Source organism: Monodon monoceros, unplaced genomic scaffold, assembly GCF_005190385.1.
Source record: "Monodon monoceros isolate NGI ecotype Baffin Bay Population unplaced genomic scaffold, NGI_Narwhal_1 Super_Scaffold_9, whole genome shotgun sequence".
Taxonomy (NCBI): domain Eukaryota; kingdom Metazoa; phylum Chordata; class Mammalia; order Artiodactyla; family Monodontidae; genus Monodon; species Monodon monoceros.
The window spans coordinates 45,359,372-45,380,562 of NW_021703786.1; the positions used below are offsets into that span (position 1 = coordinate 45,359,372).

Genomic DNA, 21,191 nt, shown 5'->3' on the forward strand with positions numbered 1-21,191 from the left:
GCAGGACCATCATTAACCAGTCACCTGTCCCGGCAACTTTGGAGTAAGCTCAGATGCCTCCCCTTTCTCACCTCCCCGTGTCCACTGGTTTTCTCTCTCAAACACTCTCACACCTCTCTCTTCCTCTCCATCCTCCTTCTTGTGGTCCAGTGAGGTTGACCATCTGTCCCAATTTGCCAGGGACTAAGGGGTTTCCTGGGACGAATTGGTCACCCTTGGGCCAGACCTTCATCCACCCCCTTCTCCTGGACAAACTCTACAGCCTCCCAGCCGGTCTCCCCGATGTCATTCCAGTACTCCTGCAATCCACCCTCCATACCTCTGCTTGCATGATCTTTCTAAAACAGAACTCGGACACATGACTCTGTGCTTAAAATCCCTCGACCATTTCCTACTCTCCAGGGCAGAAGGGCGGAGAAACTTCAGTGTTGCATAGCTTGGTTCCGCTTTCTCTCCATCTGCAACCCTGGCCACCCCTGCGTGCACTTTACACGGGGGTATCTGTGATACCGAACCAAACCTGGGTCCTCTCGCCTGCACTCGGCAAAGCCAATACACAGACACTGGGTCGTGGTGAAGGAAAGTGCAGTGTTCTTTGCAGGGTGCCAAGCAAGGAGTCCAGGGCAGCTGGTGCTCAAAACCACCGAAGTCCCCGATGGGTTTCAGCAAAGCGCTTTTAAAGGCCAGGTGAGGGAAGGGCGTCCCAGTGTATGTGATCAGCTGGTGCGCAGTTCTCTGATTGGTTGATGGCGAGGTAACAGGGTGGTGTCACAGGGGTTAACGTTATCAATCCTTAGGCACCAGTAGGTCTGGGGGCTACGTGCTCATGGTCATCAAGTAGTTAATTTCGTCCATTTGGCGGTGGTTTTAGCATCTGTAAAACAGCTCAGGAAATGTGCATCAGGTACTGTTATCCAGGTACTTCAGAGAGGAGCTACAGCAGATATGGGGGAGGGGTCTGTCCGGGGAAGGTCCCATAGTATCCTGCTCGGTTCCATTTGGAAGTGTACTGGCAGACCTTCCTCTGTGCCTTTGTTCACGTGCTTTGCTGGGCCTGAAACCCCGTTCCTCCCTTTCTCTTCCCCATCTTCCTTTTATAACCCCTATCTCTCTTTCAAGATGAAACTCAGGTGTTATCTCCCCCAGGAGGCCCTTCCCTCCACCTCCTCCACCCATTCCCCACTCCCCGGAGAGCTAGGGACCCCACCTCTGTGCTTCCCCAGAGCCCTGGGGACAGAGCCACTGAAGCATTTGCAAAACTTGTCAATGACGTGATCTCGTGGCTCAGGCCCTATCTCCGTGTCTTTCCAGCACCCACCGTGGGAATGGCCCACAGCAGGAGCGGGCTAGATGTTCCCTGATCATCTGATCCAGCCTCCACCTATGCAGGATCTCACCTCTAACCAGAGTTCATTTTTTCTGGGGCAGCCTATGCACTGGAGGAGCGCTCTGACGGGCTGAGAGCTTTGTACTGAGCTGAGATCTTCCAACAGGACAGCTCTGTATTTGAGCTTCAGGTTCCAGGGTGGACCTATTTACCTTTATGTATTTCCCCTTTCAAAGTCAGTTCCTTACCACGGTTTCTATTTTTAATGACCTCTTTAAATAACCTGGTTGTGAGCTTTTTGAAAATCTAAACTTACCACCCTAGCGAGTTCCCTTTTACCTCTGTACTGTCTCGCTACCTACAAGGTAGTTGCAAAGGTGAGAAACAAAAGCACGCAGTGATTAAGAATCATGTCCAAGGTCACACGGCTAATAAGTGGCAGAGCCAGGATGAGAACCCCGGTGGTCTGGGTGGAGAGTCTCCCGAGAGATTCTTGCACACTCTGCCCATAGACTCCTGGCTGCCAAACCCACCTTCCACCCCACAAAAGTCCAGCAGAAATGCCTGGACATGCTTGACCCCCCCGCCCCAGGTTGAGGCTTTGTTTGTCCCTCTGCTGTTTGACAGTAGGAAGGTGGATCAGCCCTGCCTACAACAGGGAGCTTATGAAAAATGCCCAGGCCGGGGCTGGACTCCAGACCACTTAGATCAGAATTTCTAATTTTATGTTTTGGAAAGGTGACTCCAGGGGTTGAGAATACTTGAATGAGATGGAGGCTAATGCTCTAGAAACTCCAATGCTCTGTGGTGGTGAGTCATGCAAAGCTGCTATCCACGTGTGCTATGGGCCAGTGACCGGAAAGGCCCTCAGTGCCCCACCTGGAGCCCAGGATGCTCTACGTTCTCTGTCCAGGAGGAGGGGTCTCTCGGGAGCAGCCCCCTCAGGTCACGGGTTGGAGGGCTGCCTCGGGGCTGCTTTCCTCTGCTCCTGGGTACTTTCTGGAGAAGCTGCGCAGGGCTGTGGGTGTGGAAGGTGGGAACACCATGACCCGGGTTCCCTGTGCAGAGGACGTAACTAGCCTCATGGTACAAACTGGTACAGGCTTAGCCTGAGTCATGGGGATAGGTGGCTGTTTTCCAGACCCTCTGTCTCTGCCCCAGGGAAATAATTTTGTATGCAATCCAACACTGAGTACAGGGGTCAGGGCTTATAAAAACCCTGAAGTAGCCCCAAATTACATACATAACATGCCTGTCAAAAAGGAGGTGCTCAGGTCACTTCAGCACCTGGCAAGCTCTAACTGTAGCATCCCAGGTTGTGTTTGAAATTAAGGACAACAGGTGGGAAAAAGAACTGTGGAAATGATGGGAGAGCCAAGGACCAAGGCTGCCTAGAAGCATCTTATGCAGGTTTGTCACTACTCAGGGTCACTTGCAAGAAGAGAGGCGGGACCCTTGTGTACTGAACTGAAACACACAGGATTCCAGGGTAGGAGGTGTTGGCTGGGCCATCCGTTACCAAGGTGATGCTCCCCAAGCTGTCTCTATTGCAGACGGTGACAAACACCTTCCGGTCGGCTAACGTCCAGATCCAAAGCCAGGACCAGAGGCTGCTGACACTGTTGCTGGACAAGGACAGTTGCCGCGCGTACAGGGATGTGGCCAGGTGAGGCTGGGCTCCGTGCCCCTGGGGCAAAGCTTCCCGGCTGCCGGCCCCGCCCCCGCTCTTGCCTGAGCCCTGAACGCCTTGTCGGGGTGGATCGTGGGCCAGGCAGGTATCCCTGATGGGTGTGGACTCAGGTGATGACTTAAATCCAGGAAGAAGAGCAAATGATGGGCTGACCTTGGGCAGTAGCTGAGATTAAGTTCTCCCGAGATTCTTCTACAAATGCTCAGCCTGCAGCCCTCCCGATCCAACCTCCTGTGCTGGCACTGCCCCCAACACAGGCTGCCCTTCTGTGGCAGCTACGACCCAGTTAACACGACACTTACTGGTGTCCCCTGGGGAGGTGTTTTTGGGTCAGGCAGGCGCACAGGGTGACCCGTTCAGGCGTATCCTCCTCTCCGTGCGTTCGCCCCAGGCTCAGGGTACCCTTTCTCCTTCTGACTCTTCCTCTTGCCTCTGCGGAGCCCCCTTGTCTATACCCGACAGTAAAGGGGCTACGTTTAAAAGGCCCAGACAGATCTGACCGCTGAGATGGGTCTCCCGAGCTGGCCTCTCTCCGCCCACAGGTTCGAGGTTGCTCCCTGCCCAGAGCCGTGTTCTGGGGCCCAGAAATCCAAGGTGCTGGGACTCAGCTCACACCAGGAGGAGATAGAAAGGACCAAAGCCAAGGCCAAGCCCCTTCGAATGCCCATCAACACGTTCTCTGGCATTGTCCAGTGAGCCCAAAGGGGCTGCAGAATCGCTGAGTCTGAGAGCGGAGGACCCGAGAGGAAGGATACACTACCCCACCCGCCCCAAACACTCACAGCAACGACTAGAACAAGGCTCCCTGGGGCGGCTTCCAGCCACATCTGAAAGCCAGCAAGTCCCAGGAGCACAGGGAGCTGGCCGTGGCGGGTGCGGTGGGGCAGGGCCCACACGAAGGGCCGAGGAGGCCCTGGCCAAGCTGTGCACACAAAGCCCAGCTCCTTGCTCCTGTGTCCACTCCTTTGTTGATTTCCAATCCCTGCCTCTCCCACTCAAGCTCCCCACCCGGCCCTTAAAACCAAGGTGAGAGCTGCTGTCCCGTGGCCTGGGGCCCCGTGGCCTGGGGCAAACAGGACGTGGGCAGCGGCAGCCCCTCCAGCCCAGTCTGTTCCCTTCCCTCTAGCGGGCCACTGCCCACCTCGCCCACTCCCAGGCGGGCGTCCCTCCCGGTTGAGAGGAAATGTCAGATTCGATAAATGCACACTAAAGTCTTTCTGCTCTCATCTATATCGAGCAATACTTGTGTTTTAGTAGAGAGCAGAGGTACTACGTAGTCTAACCTAACGACTCTGCTTAGGCCCAGGTAAGAGCTTGGTGAAACATTCACCGGTGTGTCCTGTCCACCTGCCCGGCCCCCTCCTCGTTCACGTTCACTGAGGGCCTCCTGATCAGAGATGTCCCCAGAACCGAGGTGGGAATGCAGGCTCATTTCAGAGGAGCCAGAGATTAAAGACATCAAAATTCTTGGCTTTTGAGTTCAGATGTTAAGTCCAGATGTTATCCAGATGTTAAGTCCGTACCTATCACCTGGGCAATCCCAGGGGATGGTGGCAGTGGGATGGAAGAGTCCCTTCCAAGTTTGGGACCCAAGAGTGGAGAGGTAGGCACTTCACTTTTGGCCTTATTGCCCTGGGAGTGGGGGCAGGTCTCAGAGCACGTTCTCAGAGCCTAGGGGCATGGTGTAAGAGGGGCTGCCTGCGGGCCTAGGCAGATGGGCCCAAGAGCAAGCTTAAAGAGAGCGCCTCTGTGGGCACAGGAAGCAGGTACGGTTTTCCCCAGGTAGTTGAAAGCAAACAAGCCCAAGGTAAGAGGTGCAGCCGTGAGTGGCTACAGGGACCACAGAACCTAAAGCCTGGATGTGGACCGCAGGCACCTTGATGGACACTATGTGGCGAAATCCCTGCCCCTCAGTGGCGATCCACCCTGGACAGGTGAAGACCGAGAAGTTGATGGATGTGCGGTCCTCCACCAAAGCTGCCCCTGCAGAGACCGGGGAGGAGAGGGACTAGGGACAGCCCTGAATGTAACGGAGATGGTTTTAAACAGGAAGTGACTGATATCACTGAATTTGCGTGAGTTTATCTGAACATGGCTAGACTTTCTTTTTCTGTCATTGGGGTTATGTAAATTGATTCATATCAATTTGGGCAACAAGTACTAGGTTCGTGAAATAAACAGCTGCAGGGGTTACCAGCTGTTAGAGTTAGGTGAGGGCTCTGGGCCTTCTCCCCCAACAATTTCTCCACCAGCTTACAAAGAAAGTACGTCATAGACCAAATTCTGCTGCCCACTCAGATATGCATCCCCACCCCCAGTCAAATTAGGTGCTCCGAACAAACCTTACTTGAAACATACACGCAAGGACACTGGGTGGCTGGACACTGTAAAGTGTCCATCTCAAAGTAAAGTCTTCCCTTCCAAAAGGTCTGGACTGCTGGAATCTCCGGATTCTTAATCCTGTTCACCAAGGGAGGAGATGCCTCCAAAAATTATAAACAATCCATGTGACTTGGACACCACGATTTTCACCAGCGAAATTTTGCCAATATCTCTCAGGATAATTAATGAATCCACTTCCGTTGATCTGAGATCATTAACGTGCTTATATTCACTGCCTCTGGAGTGACTTTTGGATGAAGTGTTAGCTAACCACCTCTGGCGTGTGTATTCCCCACATGGACAACTAAGCACCCTCAGGTATCGATTAAAGCGATCCAGTACATGCATAACGTTGGCCGGGGATGGGGCTGAGGGTGGGTGCTGCACGGGGCTGCCTGGAGGAGCTGCTGCCTCAAGGCCACCCTCAGCTGTCAGTCCCTCTCAGGGGATTGTCTCCACTGAAGAAAACTGTGTCACCTAAGGTCGTGCCTCTTCCAGAGGCAGCTCACATCCAATCAAACAGTTCTAGGCCCTGGGGACAAAAATAGCACTTTGATTCCAATGGAGACAGACAATCAACAAGATAGACCCGTGAAACAGAAACCGGTAGTGTGTCTGACAGCGATGCGTACCACGGAGGAAAACAAGCACGGAAGGGGAGAGTGTGAGTCTGGGGAGGGGGCGGGGTTTGTCAGCGAGTAGACAGGGACGGTCCCTGAGGGAAACAGGGTCGTCCTTGATCAGGGGGCCCATGAGCAAAGACCTAAAGAACACGGGGCAGGGGGGCATATCATGAGTTCCACTCTCGCGCCTCCCCAGCCAAGTTTTACTCGCCTGAAGCAGTTCAGGGATCTAACTCAGCACCGTGGGCTACGCGGGGGCCCTGGGGGTGGCCTCGAGCGCACCCTGCAGGCCTCAGCCCGCGACCCTCCTGCACCTGCGCACTTCTGGCAGGTGCGGCGGCGAAAGCCGTGGGGCGTGGCAGGTGCGGCCCGCAGGTGCGCCGGCCCCGCCCTTAGGGGGCGGTGCCCTCCGGGCGGGGCCACTTCCGGGTCGGTGGCCGGACGTGGGGGGGTGGGCGGCCGTTGACCCGGTGACCGCGGCGCCGCCGGAGGCTGGAGGTGCCGTGCGGCTCGCTCCCGCCTCCCTTCAGGGGACATGGCGCCGCGCCCGCCCCGCGCCCCGCCGCGCCCTCCATCCGCCGGGGTCTGACGGAGCCGGGCAGCCATGAGCGCCAACCCCCAGTGGGACACCAGCAGGGCGCTGGGGGTGGCCAGGTTCTTCCATCTGGCGTGCGGGGTCCGGGATGCCTGCGTGACCCCGTTCCTGACCCTCTACCTGCGGCAGCTGGGCTTGGCCGCGCCCTCGGTGGGCATCCTCATGGGAACCAAGCACCTGATCGCAGCCTTCTGGGCTCCCTTCTGTGCCTTCCTGGCCAAAAGCTACCAGAAGCGGAGGGTGCTTCTGATAGGCTCGCTGCTCGGCTCGGTGGGAGCCAGCCTGTTGATGGTCCTGGTGCCGCCCTTGGACAGAGACCCAGGGTACCAATCGTGTAACGGAAGCCACAGTGTGACCGCCACGGTCCCACCACCGGCGGTCGCACTCACCGTGAACGTCACCTCCGCCCCCGAGCCAGCTCCGAACTACCCAGCGCCCAGCCTCCCAGCCGAGAGGAGTACTGGGGTCGGCCCAGGCGATGGCTTCAGAGAAGGGCCTGGCGAAAGTGGCCAAGAACCTTTCAGTCGTCTGCCCAGCTCCTTTGTGGGCTCCATCCAAGGAACCAGGACCACATCCCGAGTTCTCCTCCATCCTATTACTTCAAGAGTGAAAGATACTCCCCAGGAAGGTGCTTTTAGGATGGTCAGTCCTGCCCATCCTTTGCTTGCTGGGGGTACGGCGTTGGCAAGTCCGGCCAACCAGTCGGCAGCCAGGGGGATGGCGGGGGCCCTCGACCTCTCCTTGGAAGGGTTGCGGTGGACTTTCATCCTCTCCCTGGGCTCCATGGTGGTCTGGGAGCTGCTGACTTCCCCTCTGGAGCAGGTGGCCGATGACAGCCTTTATGAATACCTGGATTTTGTGGACGCCACTGACCGCTACAGAAGCCTGTGGATCTGGAGGCTGCTGGGCATGTCGGCAGGCGTGTGTGGCATCTCAGCCTTGGTGGGGCAGCTGGACTGCTTCCTGATGACAAATGGCCCCCGGGGTGTAGTGCACTTCTACGGCTACTCACTGGTCAGCACCCTGGCTTTACTGGTGGGCATTGCCTTTCCCGTCCCCGTCTACAGGCGGTGGGAGCCCAGCTGCAAAATGGTCAAAGCCCTGTCTCTCGTAGGCGGTGACCCCCGCCTCATCACCCTCGCCCTCACTGTCTTCTTGATAGGAACCGCCACCAGCACCGTGCAGAACTTCCTGTTCTGGCACATGAAAGACCACGAGAGCACCGAACTGGTCATGGGCTTCTCAGTGGCCCTGGGCTTGCTGGGGGAAATTCTACTTCATCCTCTCAAAACTCGGTTGCTTAGGAAGCTGTCCAGGGTGGGCACGGTGGGGCTAGGGCTGGGCTGCCTGGCGGGGCAGCTTCTGTATTTCTCTTTCCTCTGGAGCTGGTGGTCTGTCCTCCCCGCTCAGCTCTTGAGCGCCGTCAGCCACGGGGCTCTGTGGTGGGCAGTCGGAGCCTCCATAGAGCATCTGGCCACTCCCGGAACAGAGAGACCTCTGAGTGCCGTGTTCCGAGGCCACTTTTACGGGGTCGGGGCCAGCCTGGGCAGCTTCGTGGGGGGCTTCGTGGTGATGCACTTCAGCTTAGCTGTGCTCTACCAGTCCTGCTGTGTGGTCCTGTTGCTCTGGCTGGCCTTGTTCCTGTCCATCCAGTCCAGACTGCCCCAGGAGCGGACAATCAACCACCCTAAGCTGCTGGCCGTGGAGGCCAGTGACACGAGTGATTCTGAGCAGGGGACCGAACGGGACTGGCTTGTGAAGGCCATGAGAGACGAGCACTCAGACTGGAGGGGCTGAGAGACAGTCAGGATGCGCTGATCTGGAGAGGAGCCAAAGGGATGGACAGCACTTAGCCTGCTGGGGACAAACCCCACGAGTCCTGCCAGGAGTGCAGGGAGCCTGGGGAGACAAAAGCATGTCTGTGCCAAAGCCCCACGGGAGCATCTCATCGCATGATTTTCTTTACTTTTGTAGTAAAAGGAGATTTAACTTTTGGCTGTTCAGTCTTTTTAAAATAATGGAGCAAGAATACATTTGCTAAAAAACAAAACATTTCCCTTTGTGGTCACTCTTTTTTGGCGTATGCGGTTTGCAAGAGCTTTGCATGGTGCTGTTGATTTCAGCCACGGCTGAACTGCTCAGGTGAAACTGACAGGGCTGGGAAGGCGATGGAACTGCAGGACTCAGTCCGCGGAGGGGCAGCAGGCTTCGATGAGTCGTGTACATTCCTGTGGATCTTAAGGCTTGAGCCCGAGCCTATAAAAGCCATGCCGTGGGCAGGTAAGGATGGTCATGAGAACCGAAACTCTTCTCTCTATCTCTCTCTCTCTCCACTGATATACAGGTGCCCACACTCACACCCAGGGACTTAAGTCTCCAATAAGAGAAAATGATGGGAAGTGTAATGTGTGTTTGGGGGGATAGGGGGTGGAGGTGAATAGGTTTTCTTTCTTACTCTCAGATGTGTGCGTCACCAAAATGGGATCCTTGGACTCGTCTTCCATGCTTAGATGAGGGCAAGAGCCATTTCACGTCCTCTGGACTCCCATTTTGCAGGCTCCACCTCTCAAGAGCACATGGAGACTTTCTGCATCTGCTCCGTGAGGGTGCGGCAGCCTCCTTAGGGCTGGGATGCTAGTACCTGTGCCATTGGACCTCCCACAACAAACCAATGAATAAATCAAAGTTGTTCACTGCATTTTACAAGCAAGAAAACAGAGTCTTAGGAAAGTCACACATTGGGTCACTGTCGGAAACACCTCCAGAGCCCTGATCTCCTTCCCGCAAATCTGGTGCATTTTCCGCTATGCCAGTAGTTCCCAAGGCTGGATTCAGACACCAGCCACAAATTCGGGGGTCCCCAGGGCTACCCTCACTTCTGACCAACTGGCTACAAATTTGGGGTTCCCACCTTCCCCCTCAGGTTCAATAATTCACTAGAATGACTCACAGGACCTATGAAAGTACTACACTAATGATTGCAGTTTTATAGCCAAAAGAAGAGACACAGAGTGAGGCCTGGAGGGTCCCAAACGTGAAGCGGCCATGTCCTCTCTGCACGGAGTCAGAATCCACCACCTCTGAGCCACGGATGTGTGCAAATACACGGAGCATCGCCATCCCGGGAGACTCTGGCATCCGTGGTCTCCATTACATCAGCATATGGTTCATTGAGTCATTGGTCTGAGACTCAATCTTCAGCCCCTGTCCCCTTCAGTCCCAACAGAAGTCAGGCCGTTGTCACATGGCTCAAAGCCCCAAACTTCTACTTAATCACGTGGTTGGTCTTTCCGGTACAGCAGTCCCTTCCCCAGTTACCTCATTAGCATTAGGGTCCCTCACTAGTTACTTCATTAACATAAACCAGGGGCCCTCCCGGAGTCACGCACTAGCATAAACACAGGTGTGGTCCAGAGAGACCCACCAAAAAGAACAAAGACACTCTTATAACTCGGGAAATTCCAAGGATTTAGAGGCTGCCTTCCAGGAACCAGGGACAAGGGGCAGCCAGCAGGCCCAACAGAAAACACATACACAGAACAAGACAAGCTGAATGTCAAGTGAGAAGTTCAAACAGTGTTTCAGGAAGTGTGGGGCAGGCGTGATGGTTGAATGCTGGGCGAAAACCTCATGGAGATGATGAAATAGGCCTGCATATTGAAGGAAGGATCGGGTCACAAAGACTTAGACCTCAGAGGTGTGACTTTTACGCTAGTAACCAGCCACTAGATCAGTTCAGCATCATAAAGTTAAAAGCAAATGAAATCCTTAGCTCGCAGCCTCGTGGCTATCAGAGATACTGAGTCCTAACACATCTTAGTTCCGGCTAAGAGGAAAGTAAATATTGGATGAGCCATTAACCTTTCTGCTCAGCCTTACTTAAACCTTCATTTCCCAGGTGAGTTTGCAGAAAACTTGATCCTAGCAGGGAGGGGGGTGGGGGCATTAAAAAAGAATTCTGTGCCAAACAATTTAAGAAATTATGTAAATGATGTCACCTCTTAGAAACTTACAATACGTATTAGCAATGAAAGATTCTGGAAAGCCCTATAACCAACAAATTTGTTTAACTTTGTTGGCCCTGTAATTCCCCCGACATAACACGTATCACAACCTTCTTCCAGGTACACAAATCAGTATCTTTCAGAGCTAGTGTTCCCTAGAAGAGGCTTGGAAAACACCAATGTTGGTAGTTTTCTGTGTGACCTTTGTGACTCAGGGACACATCTGGGCTCCCGCACCCAGACTGGCAAGAATCGAGGGTATCTGTGCTACAAAGCTATCTCATTAAGTCAGAGCATCCACTCATTTTACAGGTGAAGCAACTAAGGCTCAGAAGGTTAAAACTCAAAACCAGATCTGTTTGAGCCCATCTCCTCAAGCTGTGTGTTGAAACTGGCTCAGATAAGTGGAGAGGCTGTTCTACAAGGGTAGCGGGTGATAACCAGGCAGGGGCATGGCGGGGACAAGACACTAAACTTGCTTGTGGATTTTGTATGAGGAGTTGTGGAAAATAGGCTGGAGACATGGGTTGGAGTCAGATTGTGGACACCCTCAATATCACCCTAAGGGAAAGGGAATTCACACAGGTTCAACCATGCCCACCCGCTCTGTGCCTGACACCTGCACATGTCACGCTCATAATTCTCACCACACAAATGCTCATTTTACAGCAGGGGAAACTGAGGCTCAGAGAGGTTAACCGACTTAGCTGCTCAGGGTCATGACTATTGGATGGTGGAACGTAGCTTGAACCCAGATCTGACCACTGCCAATCTCATGGTCCTTCCTCTGAATGTTCGCGCTGCTTCACGGAAGTGAAGATTTTACCAGCCAGCTGAGAGGCACTGAAAGTTTAGACTCTCTCTTGCGGGTTGCGCTGTGAACAATGGGTCTGGGTTGTGGGAGCTCCATCAGGGCTGGGACGTCTGTTTTGGACAGACCATTGCAATTGCCTGGGCAGGAGGGGGGCTGCATCTCAGGAGCATGTGATGATCTAATGATGTGACAATATATGTGCCACGGATTGAATTGTGTCCCCTCCAAAGTCATATGTTGAAGCCCTAACTGCCAGTGTGATGGTATTTGGAGATAGGGCATTTGGGAGGTAATTAGGGTTAAATGAGGTCATAGGGTGGGGCCCTAATCCGATGGGATTGGTGTCTTTATAAGAGGAAAAGGAGACACCTGAGAGCTTTCTCTCCCTCTCCCTCCCTCCCTCCATCTCTCCCTCCCTCTTTCTTTCTCTCTCTCTCTCCCTCTCTCTCCACCAGTGCAAGAAGAAAGGCCATGTGAGGACACATCAAGAAGGCCACTGTCTCCAAGCCAGGAAGAGAGGCCTCACCAGAAATTGAATTCGCCAGCAATTTGACCACGGACTTCTAGCCTCCAGAACTGTGAGAAAATAAATGTCTGGTTTAAACCACCCAGCCCATGGTATTTTATTATGGCAGCCGGAGAAGACTAGTGCAGTATGCAAGGGAGTTTCAGAGATGGAATCAACAATATAGCCCTTGGTTATTGATTGACTAACGATGTGGAAGTTAGGGAGGAAGGAGATATCAAGGATCACAGATGATTTTGCAATTTTGAACCCATGTGATGAGGGAAAAAGTCTGTAGAAATAGCAGAGTCCAGAATGACAGAAAACCAGTGCCTATATCATAAAAATGAAAGACAATACAGAAAAGACATTACTCCTAAGGCTGCTAGGTCCCTTCCACAATGGATGACTGCCACCGAGACCAGGGATATGGGTGTTTGGTGATACTTGTGATGTGGGGCAGAGCAGAAGACATTTCCAAAATCAGAGGGCTTTTCCAGAGCAATGTTCAGGAAACCTGACTCTCTTTTCAAGTCTGGTTGGGAAATAGCTTGGAGACATGAGTTTGGACTGGACTGCAGTTCCTCTGGACCCTGGGAGCCTGTGATCTGTGATGGGAGGGTGATGTGGTGAGGTGCCTTCTGTTACGGAAATGAAGCTTAAGATGTGACCCCTCGGGCAAACCACTTACCCTTCCAAGGTCTCACCTTCCAAGTCTGAAAAACAAGGGCCTTGGCCTCCATGATCTTCCAAATTGTGCCGTTTGACTGGACATGTTCCGTTCCTTTGAGCCTCGGCCCTTCTCACCCGGCAGAACGGCATGGCGTCCTGGAACCCGAGGGATGTACTGAATGACTGTTTATTTCCTTCTCTGAACCTGTCACTGAGCCCCTGGTCTGATGTGCCGCGTGGCCACATGGAGCCCCAAGTCCCAGCCCTAGACTGACCCTCTGCCCTCAAAACCAGGGCTCCAGGGGAGTGATGGGATGAACCCGAGGGGCAGTCCCTGGGGGCTGGAATTGCGAGCCTGTGGTTGGGGGTCTGCGGTGGAAGGGGGAGCCCCAGGCAGGCACCTTTAGCGCAGGGAGCTCCCTCCTAGCGGCATCCGAATTCCAGCTCTGCACATGTCAACCATCACAGGCTGCAACCTTGGACTCCTGCATCCCCTCTACCCTGTGCCAGGGATGAGGGCATCCTCTCGGGCCAGAGAGGCCATTTTCTACCTCCACATGGAGTGCGAGGGCCATAAGCTGAGGGCCATGAGCTGGGACCGCGGAGAACAAACCAGGACCGGAAGGGAAGAAGGGAGTCGGCCCGCAATTCAGAAGTGTTCCACCAGGGGACACCAAACACACGGCGAAACACCCGCCTGGCTTCCTTTGGCAAACATGGGCCTGGGTCCTTCCCAAAGCTCCAGTTCAGGGTGAGGCCAGCTCCCTGAGGACCCTTTAGATCTTGAAGCTGGGAACTACAGGGGGAAAAAAACAACAACAACAACGAGGATCAGGTGCCACTGTTGAGCTGGCTTTGAGTGAGAGATAGGACTCCTCCGGGAGAAGCACTTGGGAGCGGGGATGCTGCAGGGTTTGCAGTCGACTTGGCAGGTAAGAGATACGGGTACCAGCGGCCCTGCCAGCTCAGAGCAGCCGCTGGTATTTCTTCCTGAGGAGACAAGCTACCCTTATGCTGCTTTGGTCTTGGTCAGGGTGGGTGGGAGTCCCTGTAAGTGTGAAAGAAACAGGACAAATGGCTGCATGTACCACTTGAAGGTCCCAGGGCTGATGGGGGCCGTATGGGGTCAGAGCCTTGATAGGAATAGTATCACCTCCTGCTTCTCAGCCCCCATCCCTCCAACCCTGGCTGCCCCTCGAGTCTCACCTGTTTATATTTGGGTGCCTGCAGTGAGGGCCTCACCAGCGTTTACCAATTATTCTGTTTTCACCAGCCTTCACCCCCTACCGATGGAAAAAGATGGGAGGATTTGTCACCTTTGGGAAAATCCTGAGACCCTCTGATACTGCCATGATACGACCTCTTCCTTTCTCTCCGGAAGCAGATGGCATCGACAGACTGCTGCTTTCTATTGTTCTTCGCAAGGTATATTAAAACCTGTGTGCCCTTTTCCCAGAAAAGAGACTAGACTTCCAGTAAGGAGAGAATCTTTTTTTTTTTAATTAATTAATTTAGTTAGTTAGTTAGTTTTGGCTGTGTTGAGTCTTCATTGCTGTGCGCGGGCTTTCTCTAGTTAGGGCGAGCAGGGGCTACTCTTTGTTGCGGTGCATGGGCTTCTCATTGCCGTGGCTTCTCTAGTTGTGGAGCACGGGCTCTAGGCTCGCAGGCTTCAGTAGTTGTGGCACGTGGGCTCAGTAGTTGTGGCTCGCGGGCTCTAGAGCGCAGGCTCAGTAGTTGTGGCATGCGGGCTTAGTTGCTCCGTGGCATGTGGAATCTTCCCGGACCAGGGCTCGAACCCGTGTCCGTCCCCTGTATTGGCAGGTGGATTCTTAACCACTGCGCCACCAGGGAAGTCCCAGGAGAGAATCTTTTGCTTGGAGGTTGTAGAGGCTTTCAAGGTTTCCATTGGAGAATAGTGAGATGCTTGCCCTCCGTGGGGTGAATTAGGTGAGAGAACTATGGTTGGGTGGTGTCACTACTGAACCTTCCATAAATAGTGGCCACGGGGACCACCATTTCTAAGGAAAGTTGTGAGAGGGATCTGAATGCCTTCTCCCCTCACAACAGCTGCCACCATGCCAGTTGTGGGCAGCAAACCTACCTGGCTGTGTCTGTCCCAGGGGCTGGTGAGCCAGACCAGCTCGGGGGCTCAGGACATTTAAAGAAACACTGTCTTCCACAGAGGGGGTAATATATGAATATGCTTGGCATTTTCTTGGATAGAGACTAAAGAAGCATTTAGAAAACAAAACCATTTTTTAAAATGAACTCCTCTGTGTTACTTGGTGCCCAGAAATCTTTGCCTTACCACAATCAAAGGAATCTAAGCAAGGTGACCTGGGAGAGGAGAGAAGAGATACCGGGTACCATTACTACATCCAGACTGGGGCCCACCACCAGCATCATGACGTCCACCAATGGAAACATGATGGGGTTTACAGGTGGAGGACAAAGTTTGCAAACAGGCACGTGTAGCATCAAAGCATACAATCAACAGAGCAAAAGGCAGCCTATGGAATGGGAGAGAATATTTGCAAATCCTACATCAGACAAGGGGTTAATATCCAGTATAAAGAACAAACTCCTACAACTTAACAACAAAAAACAAACAACCCAATTATAAATATAGGCAAAGGACTTGAATAGACATTTCTCCTAAGAGTATATACAAATGGCCAACAAACACATGAAAAGATGCTCCACGTCTATAATCATTAGGGAAATGCAAACCGAAACCATGATGAGATACCCATTGTGGATGGCTGCTATCAAAAAAACAAAAACAAACAAAAAAAAGACCAGAAACAAAAAACCCAGAAAATAACAGGTGTTGACAAAGATATGGAGAAATCGGAACCCTTGTACACTGTTAGAGGAAACGAAAAATACTGCCTGTTTCTGAACATACATCTCATGAGGAAGCCTGTAACTTAGCTGCACCTGCACCAGCACAGAGGGATGACTGCCTCACCTTTTTCTTATTTCCAATCCCCTTTCCCCACGCTCCCCACACCTCAGACCACCCTGCTTCTTTATCCCATAAATACCTCGAGGCCCTTGCCTTCAAGGAGGTGGAGCTTAGATCAGTTCTTCCGTCTCCGGCCTCGTGAATAAACCCTTTCTCTGGTGCAAACCTCAGCGTCTCAGCGTTTGGCTCGCTGCACGTCGGGCAAACAAACCTGGCTTGGTGACAACATGAGGTACCTACAGTGGTCAAACTCATACAGACAGAAAGTAGAACGGTCGTTACCAGGGCTGGGGGCAGGGGGAAATGGGAGGTGGTGTTTTGGGTTTTAGTTGGTGGGTATAGGGTTTTAGGGTTTTAGTTTTCCAAGATGAAGGAGTCTGGAGGTTGGTTGCACAACCACGTGAATGGATTTAACGCTACTGAACTGTATTCTTACAAATGTTTGAGATGGTCGATTTTATGTTTCACCACAATTTAAAAAAAATTTTTTTTAAAGAGGCAGGCCGGGGCTTCCCTGGTGGCGCAGTGGTTAAGAATTCCCCTGTCAATGCAGGGGACACGGGTTCGAGCCCTGGTCCGGGAAGATCCCACATGCCGCGGAGCAACTAAGTCCGTGCACCACAACTACTGAGCCTGCGCTCTAGAGCCCGCGAGCCACAACTACTGAAGGCCTTGCACCTAGAGCCCGTGCTCTGCAACGGGAGAAGCCACCGCAATGAGAAGCCCGCGCACCGCAATGAAAAGTACCCCTGCTCAGCGCAACTAGAGAAAGCCCGCGCACAGCGACGAAGACCCAACGCAGCCAAAAATAAATAAATTAAATAAATAAATAAAGAGGCAGGTCTAATGGAGGAAGGCTCTGTCTCTTCCTGAGTTTAGCTCTTGGAGCTGAGGGTTCTAGGGTAGGGAGTAGGGGTCCCAGCTCTGCACCTTTAGCGCTAAGAGAGCTTGAGGTTCCCCTGGGGGTGGGGTGGATATTGCCTCCTTCCTTCAGCAAAGAAGCTGCTACTTTGTTCTCCAGCTACCAAAAGACTTAGCAAGGCCCAAGCAATTGTAGGACCAGGAGAGCCATTCTTCTCCACGCTGTGAGCACTTTGAACTGTTTGGGTAATGAAAGGATTTCAGGGGACTCACAGCCCGGCTACACTTATCTCCAGGGCTGTGAGCCAGGATCATGCCTTGCATTTTCAAAAGTATTTTCCTTCCAAGATATTCAAGTTGTCGTCTGTGACCTTTGGTTCCAACTATAATTTTAGCCAAGGTCAAATCGAAGCGTTTGAAGCTCACAGCTCATATTTCCACAATGTACTTTGTAAAGTGTTCTGTCTGGTGTCCTGCCTTTTTTCTTTTCTTAAAAAATTTTTATTTTATATTGGACTATAGTTGATTTACAATGTTGTGTTAGTTTCAGATGTACAGCAAAGTGACTCAGTTACATGTACACATATATCTATTCTTTTTCAGATCCTTTTCCCATATAGGTTATTACAGAGTATTGAATAGAGTTCCCTGTGCTATACAGCAGGTCCTTGTTGCTTATCTATTTCATAATAATGTGTATATGTTAATCCCAACCTCTTAATTTATCCCTCCCCTGCCACCTCTCCCCTTTGGTAACCAGAAGTTTGTTTTCTGAGTCTGTGAGTTTGTTTCTGATTTGTAACTAAGTTCATTTGTGTCCTTTTTTTTTAAGATTCCACATATATTCCACATATAAGTGATAGGGTATGATCTTTGTCTTTCTCTGTCTGACTGGCTTCACTTAGTATGATAATCTCTAGCTCCATCCATGTTGCAGCAAGTGACATGATTTCATTCCTTTTCATGGCTGAGTAATACTCCATTGTATATATGTACCACAACTTCTTTATCTGTTCCTCTGTTGATGGACATTTAGGTTGCTTTCATGTCTTGGCTATTGTAAATAGTGCTACAATGAACATTGGGGTGCATATATCTTTTTGAATTATGGTTTTCTGTGGATATATCCCCAGGAGTGGGATTGCTAGATCATATAGTAGCTCTATTTTTAGTTTTTTAAGGAACCTCCATACTGTTCTCCATAGTGGCTGTATCAATTTACATTCCCACCAACAGTGTAGGAGAGTCCCCTTTCCTCCACACCCTCTCCAGCATTTATTGTTTGTAGACTTTTTGACGATAGCCATCCTGACCAGTGTGAAGTGATACCACATTGTAGTTTTGATTTGCATTTCCCTAATAATCCTGTCTTTTTTCTTCTTGTTCTGTAGGAATGTCTTCTATATTCTAGATATTCATCCTTTGTTGATTTTCATGCAGAAAATATCTCTGTTCAGTCTGTCACCATCTTTTAACTTTGGTGTCCTTTTTTGAACAGGAAGCTTTGACTTGTGATGTAATCAAACTTAAAAAATTTTCCCCTTACAATTTGTTTTGAGGATCGTATTTAAGTATCTACTACCCCTGACTACCAGGTTACAAAGATATGTCTTACATTTTTCAATATTAGATCCACAGTTTTAGTCTCTCACATTAAGGTCTTTAATCCATTTGGGGTTTCCTTCACATATGCTTAAGATAGGCACCCACCTTTATATTTCTCCATCTAGCCAATTGTTAAAATACCATATATTAAACAGCCCACCTTTTCCTCCACTGATTTATGGTACTGCCTCTGTATACCTAGACCTGCCTTTGAGTTCTCTGTTTAGTTTCTTTAATCTATTTATTCCTGCACAATGTCACACTGTTTTTAGCACTTGGCTTTGTAATATGTCTCAGTATTCAGTGTGTCCTTCCTCTTTGCTCTTCTTTTTCAAGTTTCATTTCCCCTTATAAATTTGGAGTTAGTTTGCACCATCTCCGCCCAAAGTCTGGAATTTTTATCGGAATTACATTGAATTTGTACATTAATTTGGAGGAATTTGGCATCTTTACAATTGCTAAGTCACATTATCCATGAATATGGTATATCTCTCCATTTGTTCAGGTATTTTTTATATCCTTTGATAAAGTTTTAAATTTTACTTCAAAAAGATCTTATGTCGTTTTCATTATATAAGATCATAAATACTTGATAGTTTCTGATGCTATTGTGAAAGGTAATTTTACTTTCTCTTATATTTTCAATTGCTATTGACTACTGCTGTCAAAACACACCCTATTGGTTATTGTATGCGGGGCACCATCTCCAGTTATCTTGCTGAACCCTCTTTTTAGTTCTCTGTCTCTTGACTCAGTTGGGTTTTCTATGTAAAAGAGCATGTCATCTGCAACTAATATCAGTTTTGTCTTTACCCTGTTGACACTTGAACATTTTGTTGTCAGTGGTGATGGTGGTGATGAGGTTCATTGTCTTGGTTAGTGAGGACTTCTAATGCCATACTAATAGTTATGGTTAAATAACCATATTTGTTTTGTTCCAGACCTTGAAAAGAATGTATCTAAAGGTTTAAGTATGATGTTTGCTGAAGGTTTTATTAAGTTAAAGAAACTCCCTTTTTTTCCTAGTTTTCTAACATTTCATCATAAACTATGTCAAAATTTCCTGCATGTATGGAGAAGATGAGGTGATTTTTCTTCTCTACTCCATTTGTGTGATGAATTTTACATCAATATATCAATACTTTGGATTTTTTAACTAACCATGAAATCTTAGACAACCCCTATCTGATCCTGATAAGTTATGTTTTTTAAAAACACACCATTGGATTTGACTGGCCAATATTTAATTGATTTGTTAATTATTAATTAATTTTGCATTAATGTTCACTTTGTTTTCTTTCACTTTCCTTAATCAGTTTTGTCATTATGGTTATACTAGCCTCTAAAATAAGTAAAGCAGCTTTCCCTCTCTCTTATGTTTTCTATTGTATGGAACAACTTGTATAAAACAAACCTCAATAAATGGTAAAAACTGGTTGTGCTTGAAGGTCAGTAGAACAGGGGTTTTTTTTGTACATCCAAGTGTTTATACACTTAGTTTTCTATTTGGTCATATGAAATTTTACATTTTTCTAGAAATTTATCCTTTTTACCCAAGTTTTCAGATGCATTGGTGTATAATTATTGAGGCAGAAACTTCTGCTTGCCTACCCAATATCCATTCTTCTCTCTTCTTCACCCAAATCGTGTTCCTGGTAGCAATTGTGTTCAAGTGACATGTTTAGCTTCCCAGATACCCCTGCAGGTGGGGAAAGCAAAAACTTTCCCAGACACAGGTTCCACCTCCTGCATAAGCTTCATCCCCTCCTCTTCCCCTTTCCTTAGAGGAGAAACAGCCATCTTGCAGCCATAAGGCAAGAAGCATGAGCAAGAAAATCCCACACTCAGCTGAACACAGTCCTTTTTGCTTAGTTACTCTTTTCTGAAGTTTGCATTTAGTGTTTCTAAAGGACCTGTGTTTGGTCTTGTTAATTTTTTTTTTTTTTTTTTTTGCGGTACGCGGGCCTCTCACTGTTGTGGCCTCTCCTGTTGTGGAGCACGGGCTCTGGACGTGCAGGCTCAATGGCCATGGCTCACGGGACCAGCCGCTCTGCGGCATGTGGGATCTTCCCGGACCGGGGCACAAACCCATGTCCCGTGTATCGGCAGGCGGACTCTCAACCACTGCGCCACCAGGGCAGCCTGAGATACTTTTAAAAAAAAATGCTTTCAAGGGAGATCAACTTCTAGAACAGTGAAGTGAGGATCTTGGTGAACCACTCTCCCATAAAAACAACAAAAAGACTGGCAATACAACTAAAGTCAACCATTTGAGTACTCTAGAAATGTACCAAAGCCACTGACTGAACTGAAAATTATCTATCCAAGAGAAACTACTGAACTTCAACAAGACAGTGATGTCCAGCCCTCTGTCCCTCCCCAGCTTGGTGGGCCAGTAGCCATGAAAAGTTAGCAGTCTCAAAGCTGATGGAGAAGTCTGATTTCTCTTGGAGTTCTGTTAAAAGCCCATTCCTAGAGCACAGTCAATATTTTTTCCAAGTTAGAAGCTACCCGAAAAATCTCCATTCCCAAGGTGTTATGGCTATTCGATTTGACTCACAGCTGGGGGTGGCGGGGGAGGGAAGGTGGTATCCCTAGGGCATTACCAAAACCAATATTCTAATAATATCTCAGCTGCCTAAGGTGTGATTTTGGTTGGAACAAACAGAAGCCTGGCCAACAACAACAGAAGTTTTAAAGTAAGCCCTGGAGAACTAGAAAACCACAGGGAACTTTGAAAAGCTCCACCGTATTCCTAGGGATCTAGAAGGCTGTGCACATGCATGTGGTTAGGAAAGGCCTTTGGAAAAAGGCTGCAGGCACTCACCTCTGACTGACCTTTAGGCCCTGTGTACTCAGGAAGTGAAAGCTAAGTCTGTTCTGTTAACTGCCTGAAGTTTGTATGTGTGTCTTCAGACACAGATCTCCTTGTCATAGGGTAGAAGACATACAAGCAAGGCATTTAGTGAAATCTTTAGACCGATCATCGGCTTACGGCTAAATTATACTGAACCAGGAGTGAACCCTAGGAAACCAGTCTTTAAAATACGAAGTTAAGAAAAGGGGGGGGAGGTGATGCGTAACAGAGAACTCAAGTGCTATACCCTTCAGGGAATACAGAATCTATAGAATTAATTGAGGAAAG

General features: G+C 50.0%; 2 protein-coding genes across 8 annotated transcripts in view; both read left to right on the forward strand.

Annotated features, from left to right (window-relative positions):
* PIK3R6 (phosphoinositide-3-kinase regulatory subunit 6) overlaps positions 1-12,036 on the forward strand; it is a 58,460-nt gene extending 46,424 nt beyond the window's left edge. For 3 of the 7 annotated variants that reach the window (XM_029212358.1, XM_029212355.1, XM_029212356.1), the window contains 2 exons: positions 2,881-2,993; positions 3,560-6,500. In XM_029212358.1, coding sequence (XP_029068191.1) covers positions 2,881-2,993; positions 3,560-3,713 — 267 coding nt within the window. In that variant the 3' untranslated portion in view covers positions 3,714-6,500. Of the gene's footprint in view, positions 1-2,880; positions 2,994-3,559; positions 6,503-11,890 lie in introns of those variants that run through there. The other 4 variants (XM_029212354.1, XM_029212353.1, XM_029212352.1 and 1 more) reach the window with 3 other exon arrangements.
* Positions 6,499-8,667, forward strand: MFSD6L (major facilitator superfamily domain containing 6 like). Its single transcript, XM_029212360.1, has one exon. It carries the CDS (start codon positions 6,627-6,629, stop codon positions 8,412-8,414), a length of 1,788 nt encoding a protein of 595 aa, XP_029068193.1. The 5' UTR covers positions 6,499-6,626; the 3' UTR covers positions 8,415-8,667.
* Positions 12,037-21,191: the final 9,155 nt, after the last annotated feature.